Genomic DNA, 23,688 nt, shown 5'->3' on the forward strand with positions numbered 1-23,688 from the left:
TGATTTTCAAGCCAACCATGGTCAACCATGTGGGAGTCCAGTGCCTTAACCATCATGCCATCTGCTGGTCCTTTGGGCCTGTTTTCCTTTATAAGTCCAAGTATATACAGGGCCAGGAGGTGGCTTAGTGGTTACTCCCACATAACTGACTGTGGTTCAAGTACTGGACCCAGTAGCTTCAAAATCAAGCTAGACATGTGTGTGCATGCCCAAGATCCCTGGAGGACAATGGAAGAGAAGGAACTGATGCATGGCCATCCCCCTGGGGGATGATTTCTCACTTTCCCTCTCAAAGTGTATGTTTCTCTGGTGAGTGCATGTGCCCTAAGGCAAAACCCTCTTTAAAAAATAATCTGAGTATATGAATATTAGAATAGTCCATATTGTGTGAGAACACAATGAGACAATATTTTTCCTGTTTTTTACTCTCTGTGCTTTTCTAGTGTTGTGTCTTCAAATTTACTCAAACTTTTTCTAAAGTTTATAATCTCAATCCTATCCCCCCAAAATTTTATTTCAAATATTATATTTTTAATCTCAGGATGTTTCATTTGGCTTTTTTATATGTTTTCTATTTTTCCCATTATATTCACTTTCCCTTTAAATCTTGAAATATGTTTATAAGATGTATAATAGGTATTAAGAGCTTACCTATGGGACCAGCAGATGGTATAACGGTTATGTCACTGGATTCACACATAGTTGACTACAATTCTAGTGCTGAACATGGTGGCTTAAAACTCACACCAGGGGTGTGTGTGTGTGTGTGTGTGTGTGTGTGTGTGTGCATATGTCCAAAATCTCAAGAGGAGAATGGAGGAGAGGGGAATTGCAGCATGGTCATTCCCCCTTGGAGAGTGATTCCTCACTTTCTGTCTGTCTCTCCAGCAAGCATATGTGCCCTATAGCAAAAATCTCTCTTAAAAAAAAAAAGAGAGAGAGAATGATTTATCTACTAATTCTTCTGTCTTTATAATTTTGGGTCTTTCCTTATTGATCTATTTTTAAAATCTAATTATGAGTCTTAATTTTCTGCTTCTTTATATGCCTGATTTTTTAAGAATTATTTACTTAATTTGATTTATTATTATTATTATTTTAAATTTGCTATAGGGCACATGTGCTCACCAGAGAGAGACAGCGAGAGAAAGAGAGGGAAAGTGAGAAAGCAAGCCACCAGGTCTGGAACTCAAACAGTGGTCAGCCATGTGGGAGTTCAGTGTCTTAACCACCATACCTCCTGTTGGCCCTGATACCTGATTTTTTTATTGAATGCACAAAATCATAACTGTTATTCTGTCAGATACTGAATTTTGTGCTTTAAGTACTGTTGGGGTCTGACTGTGGCAGTACAAGCAGGAAGATATCATGCATGATGTTTGAGGCTACACGGGAGTCCTGAGTTTGGTTCTCAGCCTAACCTAAACAGATCAAGCACAGTGGCATGTGCCTGTGGGCCTGGGTCAGGAGAATCATAGTATGACCAGACCCTGTCAAAAACTCCTATTTCTCTCTCTCTCTTCCTTCCTTCCTCCCCCTCTTTCTTTCTTACTTTTTCTTTCTCCCTCTCTCTCTCACATACACACACACAAGTATTATTTGCCTATGTTCTAACATTGCAGTAGGTAACCTGCAAATCAGTTTGAGCTTTTTGATGCTTACTCTGCAGTTTTACAATGATGGGTCCAAAACAATGACCTATTATGAGATTAATTTACTTGTACTATTAAAATTGTGATGCATATAAGAAATTAACCTAATATTCCAAGCTATAGGAGTCTTTCCACTCTGACTGGTGGGAAGACAAATCACTCCCTTCCCTGAATGAGTTCCATGAATTTTTCATTCTACTGCTTTCAGGTAGTTCTTTCCCAGCCTTGGGAAGACTTTTCTTATGTATGCACGGATCAGTTCTCAGCTAAAGTGGATCCTCTCTAGGTCTCCAGGCGTACTTTGTCTCTGTATCTAGACTCTATCTTTCTCTCTATAGTTCCCTTTTTTATGGTATTCTTCCCAGCAAATTCTAGCTTCCTTAGCCTGGTAAACTCTGATTTCTATGTCTTCAAGTTTGTAAGACAGCTGGGCTTTCTTGATTCTGTCTTCCTTCACTGTGGCCTGGATATAAGCCTTCTCTCGGGTATCACAGCCTTGAGTAGGCTGCTGTCTAATGTGTGAAAACCACTGCTTCATACATTTTTATCTAATACTCTAATTTGGTTCAGTTTGGTGGTTTCCTTGTTTGCTTTCTCATAAGATTAAGACAATATGCAGTGTATTCTAGATGGGAAAATTCATTTTGTATACTGTAATGCTATACAGTGAATGAATGTAAAATTAAAAGAAAAACTAAAAAAGCATAATAGGAAAGACAATAATTCTTGTAGCATTTGGTCATGCATTGGCAGAAGATTTCAGAAGTGGTTTGAAAATTGATTTACATGTTATCAAATAACTGGACAGAATCTATCTCTTGCATTGAAAGGACTCATTTTTTTTCTCTCTGAAAAAAGTAAGCATAATGGGATGAGACTTAGAAAGACAAAGGAATATTGTAAGTATAAGTCATCATATTTCATATTAAATTGACTCACAATTTTAAGGTTCTCACTGTAGCCCCATTACTACTTAAAAAAAAAAAAAAAAAAAAGCCAAGACCAGCAGATGGCGTAATGGTTATGTCCCTGGATTCCTACATGTTTGACCACAGTTCGAGTCCTGGACCCAGTGGCTTACAACTCATGACAGGCACATGTGTGTGTGTGTGCCCAAAATCCTGAGAGGAGAATGGAATGTGGTGTGACAATCTCCCCTGGGGGATAATTTCTCGCTTTCTGTCTGTCTCTCCAGTGAGTACATGTGCCCTATAACAAAAATATCTTTTGAGAAAGAAAATAAGTTAACAAAAAGCCAACATTTGTATTTCTCCTTATTAAAAGAAAAAATTAAGATTCCATTGACCAGTGGTTGATGCAGTGATTTTTCTAACACAAAGAAGAAATTCTTCAAAAATTTCTCAAGTCTCTCATGAAACTTAATACTATAAATACACACATGTGTACAAACATAGATAAATCTAAGTTATATGTATGAAGTGGAATGGGTTTAGGTAGAAATAAGTAACTTTCCCTTGCTTTAAAAGCATTATAATATTGCACAGGCATAAGATTAGTGAGGTTTCAGATATACAAGGGTACTTCAAAAATTTCATGGAAATTTGGAAGTATGAGTTTATTCTGGTGCAAAATAAATCCATGTATAGAGTTTTTCATAATATGCATTTTTCTATGAACTTTCTGATATCTCATATGATCAAAATATACTGGGCACACATTTTATTTACTTATTCTAAAATTATCTGCTATGGTTGAAATGACATGTAGAGAATTCAAGCTTCTGCATGATTTGTTGCAGTAATAAAGGACCTAAAGGTGTATGACAGGACTTCCAAAGGCTCATAGAAAGTGGAATTAAAATCCAAGTTTATTTTGGTGCAAAAATTTTGAAATCTATCCATAATTTTTTTTAGTAATATGCATTTTACATGAACTTTTTCAAGAACCCTCATATTTGTGCTTCCTTCTAAGTATGCAGATAACTGACACAACACAAACAGTGAAAAAACATTACTGAGGTTCTGCAGGTTATCAGCAATGGTGAATGCTTACCACATTATACAAGCTGATGCACCAACGTTCAAAAATAATTTGCCCGGAAAATCCATTAACAAAGGCAAACCAAAGCTGAAAGAGAAGGAAGCCAAATGAAGTACTCTATCACCATTGGCCTAAATATACCCATATATTATTTTTCCAAGAGAAAAAGGAAAGTTTATTGAGAGAAAGAACATTCATGGGTCTGATAGCAGAGGTGTTTCAGCCCATCCTACCAAGGAAACTTGATGCATGGTTGCATAGAAAAATACATCATGATTTTTCTGAAAACCCAGTATTTATATGAGAGGGGTAGAGGGGTGGGGTCACAAGAATAGCAGGTATTCTGATTAGCTTACTTGCCACTGTGACCTTACTAGGAGTCGGCTATCATTTTACCCATACTTATTCAAAGAAGTAGCACAGAAGAGGGACTGTGCAACTGACAGAGCTACTAAAGAATAACTACTAGGAACCAGCAGTTAGCGTAATGGCTATGTCGCTGGACTCCCATGTAGTCGACCACGGTTCGCGTCCCGGACCCGGTGGCTTAAAACTCACACCGGGCGCGTGTGCATGCGTGCCCAAGATCCTGAGAGGAGAATGGAGGAGAAGGGATTGCGGCATGACCATCCCCCCTGGGGGATGATTTCTCGCTTTCTGTCTCTATGTCTCTCTCTGTCTGTCTGGCGAGCGCACGCGCCCTATAGCGAAAACCCCCCCCCCAAAAAAAAAAAAAAAAAAAAGAATAACTACTCAGGGGGCCATACAACTGTCCTTTCAAAAATTATGAATGGCAAATACCACATGTCCTGAGATACACTTTACAATTAATAACATACTTTCTTGCAAATGGCCATTTGCAAAAATCTGCCAAATCAAGTAATAAATGTTTTATTTATGACAAGTAACAAATTGAATGGGTGGAGTTACCACAAATATCCTTTTTTTCCACTAATTATTTAATTTACTTATTTATTTATTTTAATTTGACCAGAGAGGGACAGAGCAAGAGAGAGAGAGGGAAAGTGAGAAAGCAAGCCACCAGGTCCGGGACTCAAACCATGGTTGGCCATGTGGGACTCCAGTGCCCTTAACCACCACACCACCCGCTGGCCCCACAAATATCCTTTCTGTATCACAGTATGTTAATAGGAATAGCCATCATATATGGGGCCCTTGTCATACCCAGGGCACTAGGATATTACTTTAAACGTGTCACGATATTTAACGATATTTAATCCTTACAACAATATTGTGAAGTAGGTATTATTATTATTATCTCAATTTTTTAAGCTTATTAAAAAAAGAAAGAGAGAGAAGCAATCCTGACAGGGCCTTAACACCATGCTCCATGCCCCAGCCTCAGGTTTTGCTCAGCATGTACAGGGTGACTTTGGTATGCAACCTTCCTGGGCAGGTACGGCTGTATGCTGCTGCTCATTATCTGGACCTTAATTATCTTAATTTAAGATTTGTGAAATCTAAGACTTAAGGAGGTTAAATTATTCACCCAGTTTACACAGCTAATAATTGGAAAAGATGGAATCAGAAGCCAGAGATGTGTGATTCATGGCCCATACTCTTACACTCATGTGGTAGGGATGATTCTTAAAATGTGTCACTAATGGTAAGACTCTTCATATAGCCAATGTCATGAATTAGGGGGAAAAATTCTTCTTTGGCCACATTTCATAGTTTGGAGGGTAGGAATCTCAATTCCCTGTTTTCTTTATTTTTTTAAAGAATTTTTAAAAATTGAACTTTATTTATTTATTTTATGTATTTAAATTTGACCGGAGTAGGACAGAGTGAGGGAGAGAGGGAAAGTGAGAAAGCAAGCCACCAGGTCCAGGGCTTGAACCGTGGTCAGCCATGTGGGAGTCCAACACCCTTTACTACCATGCCACCTGCCGGCCCTCAATTCCCTCTTTTAAACTATGAAAAATAGCTTTACATCTTGTAGTTTAGCCAGATATACCTGGCTTGGAATGGTTGATCTATTGCTTCCTGCCTCTTACTGATTGTGAATTTAGACAGGTGATTTGGCACCCCTGAGATTCAATTTCTCATAAGATCTGCAAATTTTAAATAAGATAATACATCAAAAATGATTTACACACTGCCTAACACATTGACACCATTCAATAAACGTACATTTGTTATATAAAATAGATGTACACTTTTTAAAAATAATGGCTTCAGCCAGCAGGTAGAAAGTTGGTTAGAACACGGGAGCCCACATGTCTGACTCCGCAGTTCAAGTCCCAAACAAATCAGCTTGAAAAACACACCAGGTGCATGTGCATATGTGCCCCAAATCCTGAGAGAACAGAGAAGAAACCACGGTATGGCATCCCCCGGGGCATGATTTTTCATTTTCCTTCTCTCTCTGTCTCTCTCCAGCAAACACACATACCCTACAGCAAAAATTTTAAAATAAATAAGGTTCAAATTTCTAGAATAACTTGGAAGTATAACTTTTTTTAAAATTGCAACTCACTCTCTGAAGCATATTAAGATATAATGGTTAAAAAAAATAGCCATATAAAAACAATTAGATTATAATGAATATCAGTCTCCAATCAAATATATTTTTGAGATTATATAAAATCAGGAATCACTATTAAATACCAAGACTAGGATTAGAACCCAATACACCTAAGTTTTTGAAAAATATAAATATTTCCTGTAAAATCTAGTCCCATTTCCCAGAACCAGCAGATTAGTACCAAGGAATCCTAGACAAGAATTTATACCCTTCCCTTGAAATAATATCCTCGACCACCACATATCTGTGCCTCTGACAGCTTGTGTAATTGTAAGATGTTTCTGAAAAGAATTTTGATGGACCAATTATAAATGTCATTAGTTGCAGGTGCTACAGCTTGTTGATGCAACAGAAAAGTAATTTCAGGGGCCAGAACAGTATAGCAGCAAAATGTGACTCTTTGCAAGGCCTTCCCACATGGAAAGGTGTCAAGTGTACGGAGACCTCCCTGAGTATACCACGCATGTAAGTGCCCATGGTCCAAGACTGTCTGAAGCTGGGGTGGATTGCAGTGTCAAGATCTTATTGGGGTGCTCTTTGTCTCTCTATTTCTCTCTGTTTCTATGGCTAATGGAAGAAATAAATAATTTCTTAAAAGAACTGAGACTAGCAGATAGTGTAATGGCCACATTGCTGGACTCTTATATAGTCACCATGGTTCGAGTCCCGGACCTGGTGCCTTAAACTCACACCAGCGCATGTACATGCATGCCCAAGATCCTGAGAGGAGAATGGGGGAGAAGGGATTGCAGCTTGGCCATCCACCCTGGGGGGTGATTTCTCACTTTCTGTCTCTAGGTTCTCTCTGTCTTTCTGGTGAGCACACACGCCCTATAGCAAAAACCTCTATTTAAAAAAAGAATTATTTAATTTAATTAATTTATTATTATTATACAATTTGACCAGAAAGAGAAAGAGAGAAAGCAAAACACCAAGTTCAAGACTCGAACCAAGGTCAGCCATGAGAATATATCCAGTGCCCCAACCACCATGCCACTTGCTGCTCCCAATAAGTAAACTTTTCAAAAAGCCATTTTGAGAGACAAGCAAAAGGTGTAATGATTATGTCACTGGACTCCCAAATAGTCATCGACTGTGGTTTGAGTCCCAGGTTTAGCAGCTTAAATCTCATACCAGGCGTGTGTGTGTGTGTGTGTGTGTGTGTGTGTGCACAAAATTCTAAGAGGAGAATGGAGGAGAAGGGATTGCAGCATGGCTATTCCCCTGGGTGTGTGTGTGGGGTGCGGGGAGGTAGTTTCTCACTCTTGTCTCTCTATCTCTCTCTGTCTCCGGTGAGCGCGTGTGCCGTATAGCAAAAATCCAGTATAAAAAAGTTATAAAGCATATGTTTCTACAGTCATGCCTCACTAAATGACTGAGCTACATTCTAAGAAATGTATCATTAGGCAATTTTATTATTAGGTGAATATCGCAGAGTGTACTTACATAAACCTAAATGGAATAGCCTACTGCGCACCTAGGCTGTGTGGTATATCCAGTTATAATTTTATAATCACTGTTGTATGTGTGGCCCATAGTTGACTGAAACATCGTGTGGTGCATAATAATCTTGCAATAATCTTGAAATAACAAAATGACAGAGCTAGAGAACAAATTAGTCCTTGCCGGGGGTTGGGAATGGATGTGGATATAAAGGGGTAGCATGAAGGAGATCCTGTGGTGATAAAATAGTTCTGACTCCTGATTTCTGTGGCGGTTACATGAATCTATAAGTGAACAAAAGTGCACAGAGCTACACACATCTACATATACATGTACATGCATGGTACATATGAAACTGGTGATGCCTGAATGTGCTCAGCAGGCTGGACCATTGGGGGGAAAAAAAGACAGGCCCTTTTCTATGCTTCGTAGCAGGGATAGAAATAGGAAGGCCCCTATTGCCTCATGATGAAGAGTCTCTGTGTCAATGGGAGTACAGCTAAAAGAACCTGGAGATTTCCATGTATGTAATCACTGGAAGGATCTAGAGCTATCAGAGATGCACTCTGGCTCCAAACAAAATAGATACATAGATATATCTGTATATACATCTATCTATAGAGATCAATGTTTTTAAACCAGATACTATGTCAATAAGTCATCCCAATGTCATAAAATGTTTACTTAACATTTTTTCTTCCTTTTTTCCTTCTTTTTTATAATTTTTAAAAAGTTTTTGCCATAGGGCATGTGCACTTACTGTAGAGAGACAGAGAGAGGGGAAGTGAGAAAACACCCCCCAGGGAAATGGCCCCACCACAATCCCTTCTCCTCCATTCTCCTCTTAAGATTTAGGGCATGCATTCACACATGAACAGCATGAGTTCCAAGTCACCAGGTTCAGGACTTGAACCACGATCAGCCAAGTGGGAGTCCAGCACCATCTACTACACCATCTACTAGACTCCTTTAACATTTTTTTTTAACATAGTCATGTTGTATTTAAACCTAGAGCAGAATTACTAAATAGGTCTTTAAATGAGATAAACATGAGAAAGAAAAAAAGTAAACTACCAAGCCTGATGTCAAAGAAAAAATGTAACTACTCAGTGAAAGAAAGTGTATGTCCTTCCTTACCTCAGCAACATATAGCACCATATTCTTATAGAAACAATATAAAATGCATTTAGTCACTCGAAAATAATTCCAAGTTCCATGAACCAACAGAAGCTTCTCCAAGTAGCTGAACTGAAAGATAGAAGCAATAGTCAATGCAAATTCAAACAAATCTACCATTTAGTGACAAAAACCCACAAAATGGCATTTCCCCAGTATTTCACAACCCAACGGTTCCTTCTATAAAGAACAAAACAAGAGATGATCAGAGTGAAATTGACTCCACCAACAACCTGACATAGCAGTTCACTATAAGGGAATGCTGTAAAACTTCATAAAATTACTTTTCTTATTGTTCAAAGAAAAAATAATTAAATTTTACTTTTTTGCCCCATAAGTGCTGCTTGGGCTTTTCACTTGTGATGTGCATGGATTTTCATTGAATCTGATACACATTTACGGCCTTAATCATGAGAAGGAGCCGGACTTATGTAATGAAAATAACATCATTTTGGGAGTTGGACAGTGGCATAGTGTAAAACACAATGCTCTGCAAAGCTGACCCACAGAGGAGTGTTCCGGGTTTGCAGCCAGAGACCTTCCTGAGTATGCCGAACAGACATGTGCCCATGATCCAAAACCGGTTGAGGCTGGAGGTAAATTGTCACATTAGAACTCTGTTGTGGGTGCTATTTCTTTGCCTCTCTTTTTTATCATTTTCACTTATGAAGAAATAAATAAGTACATTTTTTTGTCGTTGTTGGAGAGGTTTTTTGCTATAGGGTGCATGCGCTTGCCAGAAAGAGACAGAGAGACAGAAAGCAAGAAATCACCCCCCAGGGGGGATGGCCACACTGCAATCCCTTCTCCTCTGTTCTCTCAGGATCTTGGGCATGCACACACATGCACCTGGCGTGAGTTTAAGCCACCAGGTCCTGGACTCAAACCGCAGTCGACTACATGGGAGTCCAGCGACATAGCCGTTACGCTAACTGTAACTGGTCCAATAAGTACATTTTAAAAGAAAAAGAACATTATTTTTGGAAGCAAGAAAGTCAAGCTTGATCACTTTTTTTTTTTTTTGTACTGGGTAGAAGTAAACAGTCTTATAAAAAAAATCAGGTCCTAGGCCAGGTGATTGCAGGATGGATAGGGTGACTGGATCCCATATGGCTGACTGCACAGTTGGCGTCTCAAACCCAGCAACTTGAAAAACACACAGGGATTATGTGTATGTGTGCCCAAAATCCTGGAAGGAGAATAGAGGAGAAGGGAGTGCAGCATGGCCATCCCTCTTCTGTTTCTCTCTAAAAAGCACATGTCCTCTATAGCAAAACTAAAAACAAAAGCAAATTATTTTTACTATTTTCTATAGTAAATACACTAAATTAAAATAAAATAATAATAATAAAAAACATAAATAGGAAGTAAGGTCAATCTATACAGCACTTCTAAGCTTCCTCATGTTCATCTCCTTTTTCCTTTTCCATCGCTCTTATTGCCTTCTGACATAAGATGTACTTGACTTGTTTAGCATATCTTGGTTTTGTGCCCTCTAATGCAAGCCCTGTGAAGGCAGAACTCATTGTTTACCTTGTTCGCTGATGAACCCTGAATCCTGGCACCTGACCTGATTCCCAGAAACATGCCCAGGGTGTGGAAGGCACTCAATGCACACCTTTTCAATGAAAGACTACCTGGGAGAGTGACTCTACAAAATGCGGTGATTCATAGTAATTCAGCAATTCCTCGATTTAAATACTGACTTGAAAGTGGCAGAAGTTTGTAATATAAGCAAACAAAAAGATAAACCTTTCACAAGCATTATTTAAGAATTCAGAACATGAGGGGGCAAAATGGAGCAGCTACTGAATCATAAAAGGCAGAACTAAACAAAATAGAAAATAAAGTTGTTGCCTTTTTAAGGCTGGAACCTGATATTAAACTTGAGTCAATGTAAACAACATTCCTATTTCTTCAGTGTTTGGTTTTGCAACGATTTATTTTCAGGGGAAAAAGACCTAAATCAAAATTCTGTTCGTTAGGATGATTTTAAAATATTAAGAAGTTTGGGGAGGGATCAACAACCAATGTATTCTCTTCAGAGGATATAAAAATCTAGATTATGAGCAGAAGTAATACTGATTATACCAATATATGTACTAAGAAAGGCGAGCTGTTCACTACCAAGAGGCTATAACGTAAAGATGGCTGCTTGACCCAGGGCTGCAGCTCAGGTAAGGGCGGAAGTCAGAAAGGTCGATATGGAAAAGTATCTACCACAGTTGTAGAGATGGGTGTCATTCTGGAGAAAGTTTAAAATGGCACAACCCAGGACCAGGCAGTGGTGCAGCGGTAACACAACTGGACCCCTAAGTGAAAGTCCTGGATTCACTTTCTGGGCCCTCCATGTGCACACACAAATATCACACGCCATGGCAGAATACTGGCTTCTTGTGTCTCCAGTCAAAGCTGCTCTTAAAGTAAGAAGTGGTGGGGAGACTAATGCAACTCAAAGAGTACTTTCATTAACCTGAAATCGCTTTTTTTTTTTTTTTGAGAGGTTTTTGCTATAGAGTGCATGAACTTGCCAGAAAGACAGAGAGACACAAAGCGAGAAGTCACCCCCCCCAGGGGGGCTGACCATGCCGCAATCCCTTCTCCTCCATTCTCCTCTCAGGATCCTGGGCACGCACGCATGCATGCCTGGCATGAGCCACGAGGTCCAACACCTGAACCGTGGTCAATTACATGGCAGTCCAGCAACATAGCCATTACGCCAACTGCTGGTCCCAACCTGAGATAGCTTTTTAATAGGGGGCCAAACATAAATTAAGTCAACCTTATGCGTTAGCAACTGGCTTGGTGTAACAACTTAGACGTGGATGGAAGGAAAACAAGAAAGCATGAAATCATATGTTATCTGTCTCATGACAAATGCATTTGTGATAAGAGAGCATAAATAAAGGTAAAAGTAGATTTAGCCTGGAAGGTGCAAGACAGGTTGCTGAGTTCTTCAGGTCTGTTAGAATGTAAGCTCCATGCAGGCAGGCTCACAAAAGCTGGCCTTTTTCTCTCCAGTTTTCTCTTAAATATTGACTTTGAAGAGAGCAACTTAGTGGTTTTAAATCTCATTAATATTTGGTTTAAAAAGAGAATGCTGAAGTGTCTTTCCCTGGACACGCTTGAGAAAATGGTGAGCAAATATTTCCCTGGGACTCCAGGACCACTGATCCCTGCCAGCCCTTGTGTCACGGTGTTTAACAGTATCAGGCTGAGACTGTGGGAAGCACATGGCCTACTGGCATTTAATAGCAGTTAGGGAAAGGAAACAGATGTGTTCAGTGAGGTCATTTCTCTGTAGACAGGTGCTCTGATCACAGTCCACCAATACTTTGTGTAACTCAGACCCTCTAACGGAGGAACCCGTTTTCCCATTTATAAAACCAGTACACTTCATCCGTGAGTAAGTAGGATAATCTCAGAACTAATCTGGTTCAAATTTAGGGGCATTATATTTTTCCATCTATGCTAACAAACCCTTAAGAATGCATGCTGAGGTCAGCCGGTGACTAAGGGAGCTGGATACCACAGGGCTGTGCGGTTCAAGTTCTGAACCTTGTGGCTTGAGAAACACACTGGGCACATGTGTGTGTGCATGCCCAAAATCCCAAGAAGAGGATAAAGTAGAAGGAACTGTGGCATGGCCATCCCCTCACAGGGTACTTTCTCACTTTCCTTCTCTCTCTGTCTCTCTCTAGCTAGTGCACACGGCCTCTACAATTTTTTTTAAAAAAATGAACGAATGCTGTTTCCTCTAATTTTAAGTATTTACTTACCTGTGGACAGATTACAAAATCATACAACCACTCAGAGAAGCAGCCCAGAGTAAGAATAGCCACAAATTAAAATGACCTACCCAGAGTCCTAAACTTATTTCAGGGAACTTTTCAAGGATTACATATGACTCCTGAATTCAGTAAGCTTTTGAAGTATTATTGATAATTATTTATATGTCATTAAAAGCCAATATTAAGTTATTGATTAAAATGGTATAGTCTTCAAAAGTTAAAATGAGACAGAAAATAAAAATAGGAGTTGGAAACCAGGCCAACCTCAAGAACAAAACTTCACAGAGAAGGAGACTGAAATAAGAAACAGGGGGAGAAAAATAGGAACCAGGTCAACACTGATAACAAAACTCCACAGGGTAAAAGAAACCATAAGGATCTGTCCACCAAGATATGTAGAAGTTTCATGGCCACCTATAGTCACCCATGCCCACCAGCACTACAGATGACCCAAGGTAAATCTTTGCTTCATTAGCATGCTGGGAAACACATCCCTGGGTGAAGGTCTTGGAGGTTTAACACATACATCCTACGTTCAAGCATGTTCAGCTAGAGAGTATGTGCACAAATGAACACCTTCACAGAGGTCCCCAAGACCAGCCCTACGCCATGAACATCCAATACCTTTATGAATGTGCATGTAAATCTCCCATAAAGAGAAATCGCCAAAGACGCTCAGTGCTGTCTCGTTCTCTGGAGCAGTCCACTCTGCCTGTGCAGTTCATTCTTGTCTTTGCTCAATAAATGTGATTTGCTTTGCTGTCTAACTTATGCTTTAATTCTTTCCTGAGATGAAGTCAAGAACCTGAGAGGCCCTCACCCTGGTAACAAAAATATTAAAGTGCGGGGACAGCAGTTAGCGTAATGGCTATGTCGCTGGACTCCCACATAGTCGACTGCGGTCTGTGTCCCAGACTGGGTGGCTTAAAACACACTGGGCGCGTGTGCGTGTGTGCCCAAGATCCCGAGAGGAGAATGGAGGAGAAGGGATTGCAGCGTGACCATCCCCCCTGGGGGGTGATTTCTCACTTTCTGTCTCTCTGTCTCTCTCTGTCTGGCAAGCGCATGCACCTTATAGCGAAAACCTCTACCAAAAAAAAAATATATATATATATATATTAAAGTGCACAAATAGGAGGGTATTCTTGTTAAATGGCACAGTGCAATCTCTACAACAGTGAGTGCTGGCCCCTAGCCAGGATCAGTGTAGCAAATTTGACTAGTGTCTACAGTTCCCAAGATCATAAGATTGACTGCTTCCTTTTGTCCATTAAGAAACAGCTATATCGGGGCCAGCAGATGGCCTGGTGGTTAAAGGCGCTGGATTCTCACATGGCCTACTGCAGTTCGAGTCCTGGACCTTGAGGCTTGCTTTCTCCTTTTCCCTTTCTTTCTCTCTCTCTCTCTGGTCAAATTAAAATAATAATAACAAACAGAATTAAATAAATATAGTTTAAAAAAAAAGAAGCAGCTATATTAACGGGAGTTTTCTTTAACAAGACCATAGTTATTCTTCCTGGAAAAGATGAAATGAGAGACATGAAGGAGATTATCACTTAGGAGATGTTTCTTTATAAAAGGTAGCATTACTCTGATGAGCAAACCTGCTTGCACCTAGCTTCAGGGTCACTAAGACCAAATGAGTCCACAACTTCTAGAAATTCAGCTATTGGTCTCCTATATAAATACACAGGGGCTATAAACCTTTTTTAAAGTCTCCAAAAAAAATAGTACGGCCACTTTGGAAGGCAGTTTAGAAGTTTCTTACAAAAACATACTCTTATAATACAATCTAGCTCTCTCACTCCTTCGTATTTATCCAAATAAGTTGAAAACTCATGACCATACAAAAGCCTGTACATGGATATTACAGTAATTGATTTGTAATTTCCCAAACTTGGAAATAAGATGTACTTCAAAGAAAGTAAGATGTCTTTTAAAATAAACCAACTGGTAATCTAGGCAATAGAATATATTACCCAGTGCTACAAAGAAATGAGCTATCAAGCCATGAAAAGACATGGAGGATCCTTTAATGCACATTACTAAGGGGAAGAAGTCAGTCTGAAAAAGCTACATAATTCCAACTATCTACTATTCTGAAAAAGTCAAAACTAAAAATAATAGAAATATCAGTGTTTTCCAGGGGATGTATGTGGGTAGGAGGTGGAGCACAGGAAATTGTAGGACAGTGAAACTGCTCTCTATGATGTCGTAATGGAAGATACACGTCATTTACATTTCCCCAAACCTATAAAATGTACTGATGTGGATGGGTCTGGAACTCACAACAGCCCAAGGCTGGCAATTGCCAACATTTCCCAGGCCTCTGAGAATTCACTGCCTCTGCCCTCCTCCTCCAGAGTGATAAAAAGCAATCTGAGACCTTGAGAAGCTGGACATCCCGTTATCTAACCCTTTATTCCTGAGAACAAACTCTGGGCTGCATCGTTCTGATGGGCAGCTTTTTCCTGATAGACTTCTCCCTGATAGGATACCCTTAGCCCACTGAGAACTGACCCTCCCCAAACTTTCAGATAAAAGACTGTGATTAACCCCTAAGGGGGGCTGGAGATTTTGAGTATTAATGCCTCACCCGCCAGTATATTAAAGAGTTACTCCTATCTCTCTGGAATGCTGCCTTTTTGTTTCTTGGCTATCTGGTTTTCCACAACAGTACAATACCAAGTGTGAAGATTAACATAAACTATGGACTTCGGGCAACAACCCTGTGTCAGGGTACACTCATCCATTGTAACAAATGCACCACACTGGTGGGGGATGGTGACAATAAGGGAGGTTATGCATGTATGAGGCAAGGCATAGATCGGAAATCTCTACATTTTCCTCTCAATTTCTCTGTGACGCTAAAAGTGCTCTAGAAAATAAAGATCATTTAAAAAGAGAGAAGAAATTATACATCTTTAAGAAATACTTATCAAGAGACTCAGAGCAATGCATACATTACAGATGGAGACTGAGGATTTAGAGGTTATATTCATAGGGCTATATAGTCTTGGTGGTAGCAATTTAGCCAACTCCATAGCTGGTGCAAGGAAACCTCTACTGCTACAAAGTGTATAAGGACAAAATTTAAAAGATGTTCTGGTAGTATCACACCGGAAAAAACTTCAAGAGTTGGGAGTAGACCTCAAGGCTAGATCCAGGATGTTCAATACTCTCCATGCCCAGGTAGTGACCCTCACCACTGACCTGAGCAATGGAGTAGTCTGAGTTATTGGTGGCCTGCATACCCTCGTTGCCATTGATTCCCACACCCACATGGGCCATCCGGATCATCCCCACATCGTTGGCACCATCTCCAACAGCAAGCGTGATACCCGTTACGTTCCTCTTAACCATCTCCACTATTTCTGCTTTCTGGAGGGGAGATAGCCTGAAAAGGAAGACATAAATAACCACATTTAGTGTTTTGTTTTGATTCATTTTATTTAACAAAGCAGTCAACAATAATTTGCATATAGCTGCATTCAAATAGAAGTTACTAGCAAATTCCCCAATTCTTGAAGCATTTTAAGTTCCTATTCACCCCTACCAAAAATAAGACAAGAAAACAAGCCACATGGTAGCTTATTCAATATCTCAAAAGAGATATATGAAGATAAGTTCTTCAGTTTGCCATTTTCCCCAACACTCTCTTGTCTAACACTAGCCTGCTGTATTAATTTTATCCATCTGTACCTACCTATATGAGGAAGAAGTGGAGGTCTATTATTTCCAGAATGATAAAAAAAAAGGTATTTACCAAAAGTGTGAGATGTACTGTTTTTGAAAATCTGACTACACTCAGGCAATTTGAGTAATACAAGGAAATTTAGGAAACATAAAGAAATAAGTCAGGAGAGTCCAGGGTATGGGCTCTGGTAAGAACAGCTGGAATCATAACAAAAGTCAAGTGATTCAACACAGAACGTTTCTTTCTTTCTCATACTATATGCCCAGGGCTTATTAGGATATGTTATTGAACTTTTTTTTCTCAGACAAGATGCAAAAACAAATGTAATAATCCTAAAAATTTTAATTAACAGACTGTCTGCCATGAAATATTTTTAAAATACCAAAGAAGGAGAAGCAAAATTTTTTATCTCTTATTAGTCATCCTTTCATTCATTCACTTAATAAATTGGACATATGCCTCTATCAAAAAATAATAAGGAACACACAAAGATTTATTTTCTAGTAAGGTAATAACCTCACTTACTCCTTCCCACAAAATAGCTCCTAAAAATTAATTTAAGTTCAATTAGGTGAGATTATTAAAAACTGAAGAGATAGTTGGCTTCCTTGATTAGAATACTTTAGAATTATTTCTTCATATTGAAGAGAGTATAATGAGTTAAAAGTACTACATTGTAGAAGAGTATGAACATTTTCTAAAGTAGAGGATGTTGGAGACCGGGCATAAGTCTAGTTCCTATCAAGAGACACTTGTTCTTTTACTGGAATACTTCCAGTGATAATTATTTTATCATCTGGTCTAGCAATCACTTTTAAGTTTAAACTATGATTTTAAAACAAACAAACAACAAAAATCCTGATACACATTAATCCCAAATCTTACTCTTCAAATTTTCAAATCTTAACTGGCCCTTGGGCCAACCAAAGTTCTCCAGATATAAACTGAGTTAACAGGAGCTGACTAAGCCCTCTCATTCTCTTGATAAATATCAAGTCCCTTAGTTGTTTCATGATAATGGTTATGGGCCCCTTTGCCAAAGCTCCAAGTTGGCTCTAGCCAGTAAAGAAAGAACTAAATTATCACCATTCTGATTTGGGAGCTCCTTCTCTCAAAATTTATATAAATAAACACTAAAATAATATTAGTTTTTAGTTTTCTAAACTCTCTGATAAAATCAAGCTGTAATCAAAAACAAAATGAGCCGTGTTCCATGTATATGCATTAGGCCATATCTCCAAATCCTGAATTGTATAGTTATACCCAATCACTGGTCTTTACATTCATGTCTGACAAAATTGTTCTTGCTATGTTATTAGCTGAGACCAAATGGAAGTCTCACAGCTGTCTATCCCCAAACCTGGAGGAAGGGGAAAAATCTATGCAGGATTGATTATAAGGTTATAGCAAACAAACAAACAAACAAACAAAACAAAGCAAACAAACCAAACACACACACACACCACTCAATTTTGCCTATTATCTACTCATCACATGAAACAAATGTTTCTGTGACAAAAATGTGTGGAGAATTTTCTCCCCACACTAAACAAGCCATGAGTTCTGCAGTGGACACTAACTAGATGTCCTCTAACTCAGTTTAATTCTGACATTCTCTGTTGGGAGGTATCATAAAATCCCACAGGTTGAAGACTCAGTTCCACAGGCTACTTTCCACTTCCAGTGCCAATCACATGCCCCCAGATTGTTTTACCAGTGGTGCTACTGACTGGCTAAAAATCAGGGCTCCCCTGACCCCCTCCTTGGGTTCTACTAATTTGCTAGAGCAGCTCATACAACTCAGGGAAACACTACATTTGCATTTACTAGTTTATTATTAAGGAAATTTTGAAAGATACAGATGAAGAGATACAAAAGGCAAGGCATGTGGAAGGGGCACACAGCTTTCATGACTTCTCCAAGCACTACCTTCTGGGAACCTCCACATGTTCAGCTATCTGAAAGCCCATCCAAACTCTGTCCTTTGGGGCTTTTATGGCAGTTTTATTACATAAGTGTGATTGATTAAATCATAGGCCATTCGTGCCAACTCAAATTTCAGGCTACTCTTCCTGCAGGTTGAGACACGGGCTAAAAGTCCTAAGCCTCTAATCTTTGTTCTTGCCAGTGGTCAGCCCCCTCCCTGAAGCTATCTTGGAGCTCCCAAGTCTTTAGTCACCTCATTAGCATATCTATATAAATGATCATCTTCACTCTGGGAGATTGCAGGGTTTAGGAGCTCTATGTCAGAAAGTGGAACAAAGATTAAATATATATTTTACACAGGGATTGAAAAATGAGTCAATACACTATGCTTACAGGTATGAAAGTAATAAGAAAACAGTCCTAAAACACACTAGGAATTCAAAACAGACATCAGGTATTTTCTATTACATTCAACTGTATAGACATCACCACTTTGCAATAAAATAGTATTTCACATGTCAGTTACATCTAGAAGCCAATTCAGTCTTGTTTTTACATTTTTTATTGTAATTTCTGGTCTACATATTAGACATCTTTGTAGGGAACAGTATGGTTTTTAAAAGCATGTATACAGTGTGTTACAATCAATTCAAGGATGCAAACATAATGTCGATTTTAATATATGACATGGAACCAAATGCCAAATTTAACAATGATTTAAGAGGAGCACATAGTAGGACCAGCAGTTAGCGTAATGGCTATGTCGCTGGACTCCCATGAAGTCAACTGTGGTTCGAGTCCCAGGTCTGGTGGCTTAAACTCACGCCCAGCACATGTGCATGCATGCCCAAGATCCCGAGAGGAGAATGGAGGAGAAGAGATTGCAGCGTGGCCATCCCCCCTGGGGGGTGATTTCTCGCTTTCTGTCTCTCTGTCTCTCTTTGTATGTCTGGCAAGCACACGCGCCCTATAGCAAAAACCTCTCCAAAAAAAAAAAAAAAAGAAGAGCACATAGTGGATTTCTATTTCTAAAATAAGTATTCCGGACACTTTTGACTTATTTTAAGCATTTAACACGTTATCATCTATTTTCATGGACTAATAATATATTAAACTTTCAACTGATTAGAATAATGGCACGGCTCTTCTGGGGTACATTTATTCACTTCCTCATCAATACAGTATGAACTAGGAATAAGAAATGAAGATGTTTCCATCTGAAATTTGTGAAATGTGTTCCATGTATTTTTTGGCCCTGACATCTTCTTGGACATGTGAGGGGACTTCCAAAAATGTGTGGAAAACTGGTCTTAAAGTACAACTTTATTCCGATGCAATAAAATTTTTAAATTTATGCATAGTTTTTTTCATAACATGCATTTCCACAAACTTTTGGAGACTTCAAAATAAAAAAGTTTTCTTGCTAGATTTGTGTTTTGAGTTTGCTTGGTATGCCATTTTAAAGTAACATAATATTCATTAACTGTATTTATTTAATAAATAGTTATGTTTCTACCATAAGCTAGGCATAATTCTTGATGCTAGAGATAGAGAATTATATACACACACGCCCCTGCCCTCAAGTCTATATTCCAGTGAAGGGCAGACAGAAAATAAACCAAGATAATAAGTAAAATATAAATTATGGCTTACAGGATTAAGAACTATGAAGAGAAAAATGTCTAGAGCATTATAAATTGAATTCTTATAATAATGACATTTTTCTCCTTTAATTATGTGCATCTGAATTTCATTGACTAAGTAATTAAACTAAACACTGTATGTCACCCATCCAAATATCTAAACTTTTAGATTTATGATTTAGTAAACAACTTGATCAAATTTTAACAAAAAAATATACTTCTTATAACTCTCAATGGTAATAGAAGGATGTTGGAAAATATCCTTTTGCAGAAAACAAGTATAAAACTGGAAGCAAATTATGGAAAACAAACATTCCAGGGCACTGAAAAATAATCAAGGATAGAAAAGTTCTTGAGAAATTATTAGCAGAAGAAAAATGTTACTGCATCAGGTAAGTACAGCAAGTTCATGACTCTTACATGAAGAAATTCCTATTCCTCTGACCTGGGGATGGGGCAAAAGACTATAGACTTGCTGTAGGACATGGTGGACAAGGTTCAGAGCTAACAGTGAGTACCCACTGCTTTACCAAGGAGGTGGCAGTATAGGTTCAGGGAAGACAGCAAATTAGGTAGAAATTTAACAAGGGGAGTTTGGAAGAAAGAGAGTCATAGAAGAGCTGAAATCCTAACTCCTCACACACTGCTAACTGATCACTAAATTAAACAAGAGCAGGGAAAAGTCCAGAGAACTTAGTGATGAGTAGAAGCCAGAGACACTTGAGATTTGCTATTCTTTTGGAAATATTCCTTGAACCATACACAACTCTGACAGCAGAGGGTAGAAGAAGCCTTAGGACCTGAATTGTCTGGGCAAAAATTTGCCCTAATAATTGGGTGGCAAAAGACTAGGTCACAGGGACCTGCAGATGGCATAGTGGTTACATCACTGGACTCACGTAGTTGACTGTAGTTCGAGACCTAGACCCAGCAGCTTGAAACTCACGCTGGGCCCATGTGTGTATGTGTCCAAAATCCCAAGAGGAGAGTGGAGGAGAAGGGACTGCAGCTTGGCCTGTCCCCCCTTTCCCGGGGTGAGGAGGGGGCAGGTGATTTCTCACTTTCTGTTTCTCTGGAGAGTACATGTGCCCTAGAGCAATAAATAGTTATGTTTCTACCATAAGCTAGGCATAATTCTTGATGCTAGAGATAGAGAATTATATACACACACGCCCCTGCCCTCAAGTCTATATTCCAGTGAAGGGCAGACAGAAAATAAACCAAGATAATAAGTAAAATATAAATTATGGCTTACAGGATTAAGAACTATGAAGAGAAAAATGTCTAGAGCATTATAAATTGAATTCTTATAATAATGACATTTTTCTCCTTTAATTATGTGCATCTGAATTTCATTGACTAAGTAATTAAACTAAACACTGTATGTCACCCATCCAAATATCTAAACTTTTAGATTTATGATTTAGTAAACAACTTGATCAAATTTTAACAAAAAAATATACTTCTTATAACTCTCAATGGTAATAGAAGGATGTTGGAAAATATCCTTTTGCAGAAAACAAGTATAAAACTGGAAGCAAATTATGGAAAACAAACATTCCAGGGCACTGAAAAATAATCAAGGATAGAAAAGTTCTTGAGAAATTATTAGCAGAAGAAAAATGTTACTGCATCAGGTAAGTACAGCAAGTTCATGACTCTTACATGAAGAAATTCCTATTCCTCTGACCTGGGGATGGGGCAAAAGACTATAGACTTGCTGTAGGACATGGTGGACAAGGTTCAGAGCTAACAGTGAGTACCCACTGCTTTACCAAGGAGGTGGCAGTATAGGTTCAGGGAAGACAGCAAATTAGGTAGAAATTTAACAAGGGGAGTTTGGAAGAAAGAGAGTCATAGAAGAGCTGAAATCCTAACTCCTCACACACTGCTAACTGATCACTAAATTAAACAAGAGCAGGGAAAAGTCCAGAGAACTTAGTGATGAGTAGAAGCCAGAGACACTTGAGATTTGCTATTCTTTTGGAAATATTCCTTGAACCATACACAACTCTGACAGCAGAGGGTAGAAGAAGCCTTAGGACCTGAATTGTCTGGGCAAAAATTTGCCCTAATAATTGGGTGGCAAAAGACTAGGTCACAGGGACCTGCAGATGGCATAGTGGTTACATCACTGGACTCACGTAGTTGACTGTAGTTCGAGACCTAGACCCAGCAGCTTGAAACTCACGCTGGGCCCATGTGTGTATGTGTCCAAAATCCCAAGAGGAGAGTGGAGGAGAAGGGACTGCAGCTTGGCCTGTCCCCCCTTTCCCGGGGTGAGGAGGGGGCAGGTGATTTCTCACTTTCTGTTTCTCTGGAGAGTACATGTGCCCTAGAGCAAAAATTTCTCTTAAAAAAATTTTAAAAAGACTAGGTCACAAAGAATCCTGAAGAAACTACAAACACTGTGGTCAGAGTAGAGTGAGGAAGAGAAGTTGTAGAATTTTTTTGGTGGATCCCAAATGAATGTGAAACAGAATGACATTGTACTAACAGAGATATCTAAAGCATATAGTGGATTTCCTTGATTGAGGAGCATGCAACAATAATATTTAGCAGTTCAAGGCATGAATATGTTTTTGGAGTTGGTTCACTTAATATTTTCATTGAGGAACAAGGAGCAATTACTCAGTACATCATAATGTACATTGATATTGTTTCATTATTTTCTTAATTCCAACCTTGCTGTAGATGACTTTATTTTTTCAAATCTCTTTTTTTAACCTGAACTAATAATCTTAACTTCATTTGTCTCTACGTTACTGATTTTTTTCAGATTTTTCCCTCACTGTAAATAAACTAAAGACCTTTGTTCTCACTAGAGACTTCTTTTGTCTTGTCTTACATTGATAATTTTTTCCACTGGAAAATTATGAACTGCTTTCTAATATAGTAAATCTTAAAGGCTGACAATTAGAATGAATTACATACCTTTTCTCTTTTTTTTTTTTCTTTTTTTTGAGAGGTTTTTGCTATAGGGCGCGTGCACTCGCCAGACAGAGAGGGACAGAAAGACAAAAAGCGAAAAATCACCCCCAGGGGGGATGGCCACGCCACAATCCCTTCTCCTCCATTCTTCTCTCGAGATCTTGGGCACGCGGGCAAACGCGCCCAGCATGAATTTTAAGCCATCGGGTCTGGGACGTGAACCGCGGTCGACTACATGGGAGTCCAGCAACATAGCCATTACACTAACTGCTGGTCCCACATACCTTTTCTTTTAATTTCATTTTCCCAATGAGAAATTTTGCCTCTGCCAAATGTATATTAACATGTCTCTATTTTTTTCAAATTAACAATATTAAGTATAAAAGAAAAGATAAAAGAACAATGAATAAATTCTTACCTACAACATAATACTGCTCTACATGAGATGGCCAAATTTAGGAATTTTTTCTTAACTTCAGAATTGAGGGCATGTTTCAATGTTGCACCATCAATGATTAGGGCCAGGTCATTTTCTTTACCTAACAAGTTTCCGAGATCTTGACAGTTCTGATTAATCGCATGTCGTGTTGCCTAAAAGAAAGAAAGAGGAGAATCATTTATGCATTTATCTCATTTTTCACTTTAAAAATTTTACTGAAATAAGATTTTTTAAGAGTCAATAAATGGCAGTAACAGATGTTTGGCTTTATTAGCCATCTGGGAAATGAAAATCAAAACCACTGAGATACCACTTCATATCCATTAGCATGGTTATAATAAAAAAATAAAAAGGCAAATAGCAGTGAGTATTAGCAAAGATGTGGAGAAAAGAGAACACTTATATGCTAGGGGTAAGAATGTGAAATGGTGCAGCCACTGT

The 23,688-nt window shown here is 38.8% G+C and overlaps 1 protein-coding gene across 1 annotated transcript in view; it reads right to left on the reverse strand.

Annotated features, from left to right (window-relative positions):
• Nucleotides 1-23,688, reverse strand: part of LOC102498413 (phospholipid-transporting ATPase IB-like) — a 211,413-nt gene that overhangs the window by 49,656 nt on the left and 138,069 nt on the right. The window contains 4 exon segments of the mRNA XM_014592016.2: nt 3,666-3,740; nt 8,782-8,892; nt 15,825-16,008; nt 23,227-23,399. Coding sequence (XP_014447502.1) covers nt 3,666-3,740; nt 8,782-8,892; nt 15,825-16,008; nt 23,227-23,399 — 543 coding nt within the window.

Source organism: Tupaia chinensis, unplaced genomic scaffold (assembly GCF_000334495.1).
Source record: "Tupaia chinensis unplaced genomic scaffold, TupChi_1.0 Scaffold000634_1, whole genome shotgun sequence".
In the NCBI taxonomy this organism is placed as follows: domain Eukaryota; kingdom Metazoa; phylum Chordata; class Mammalia; order Scandentia; family Tupaiidae; genus Tupaia; species Tupaia belangeri.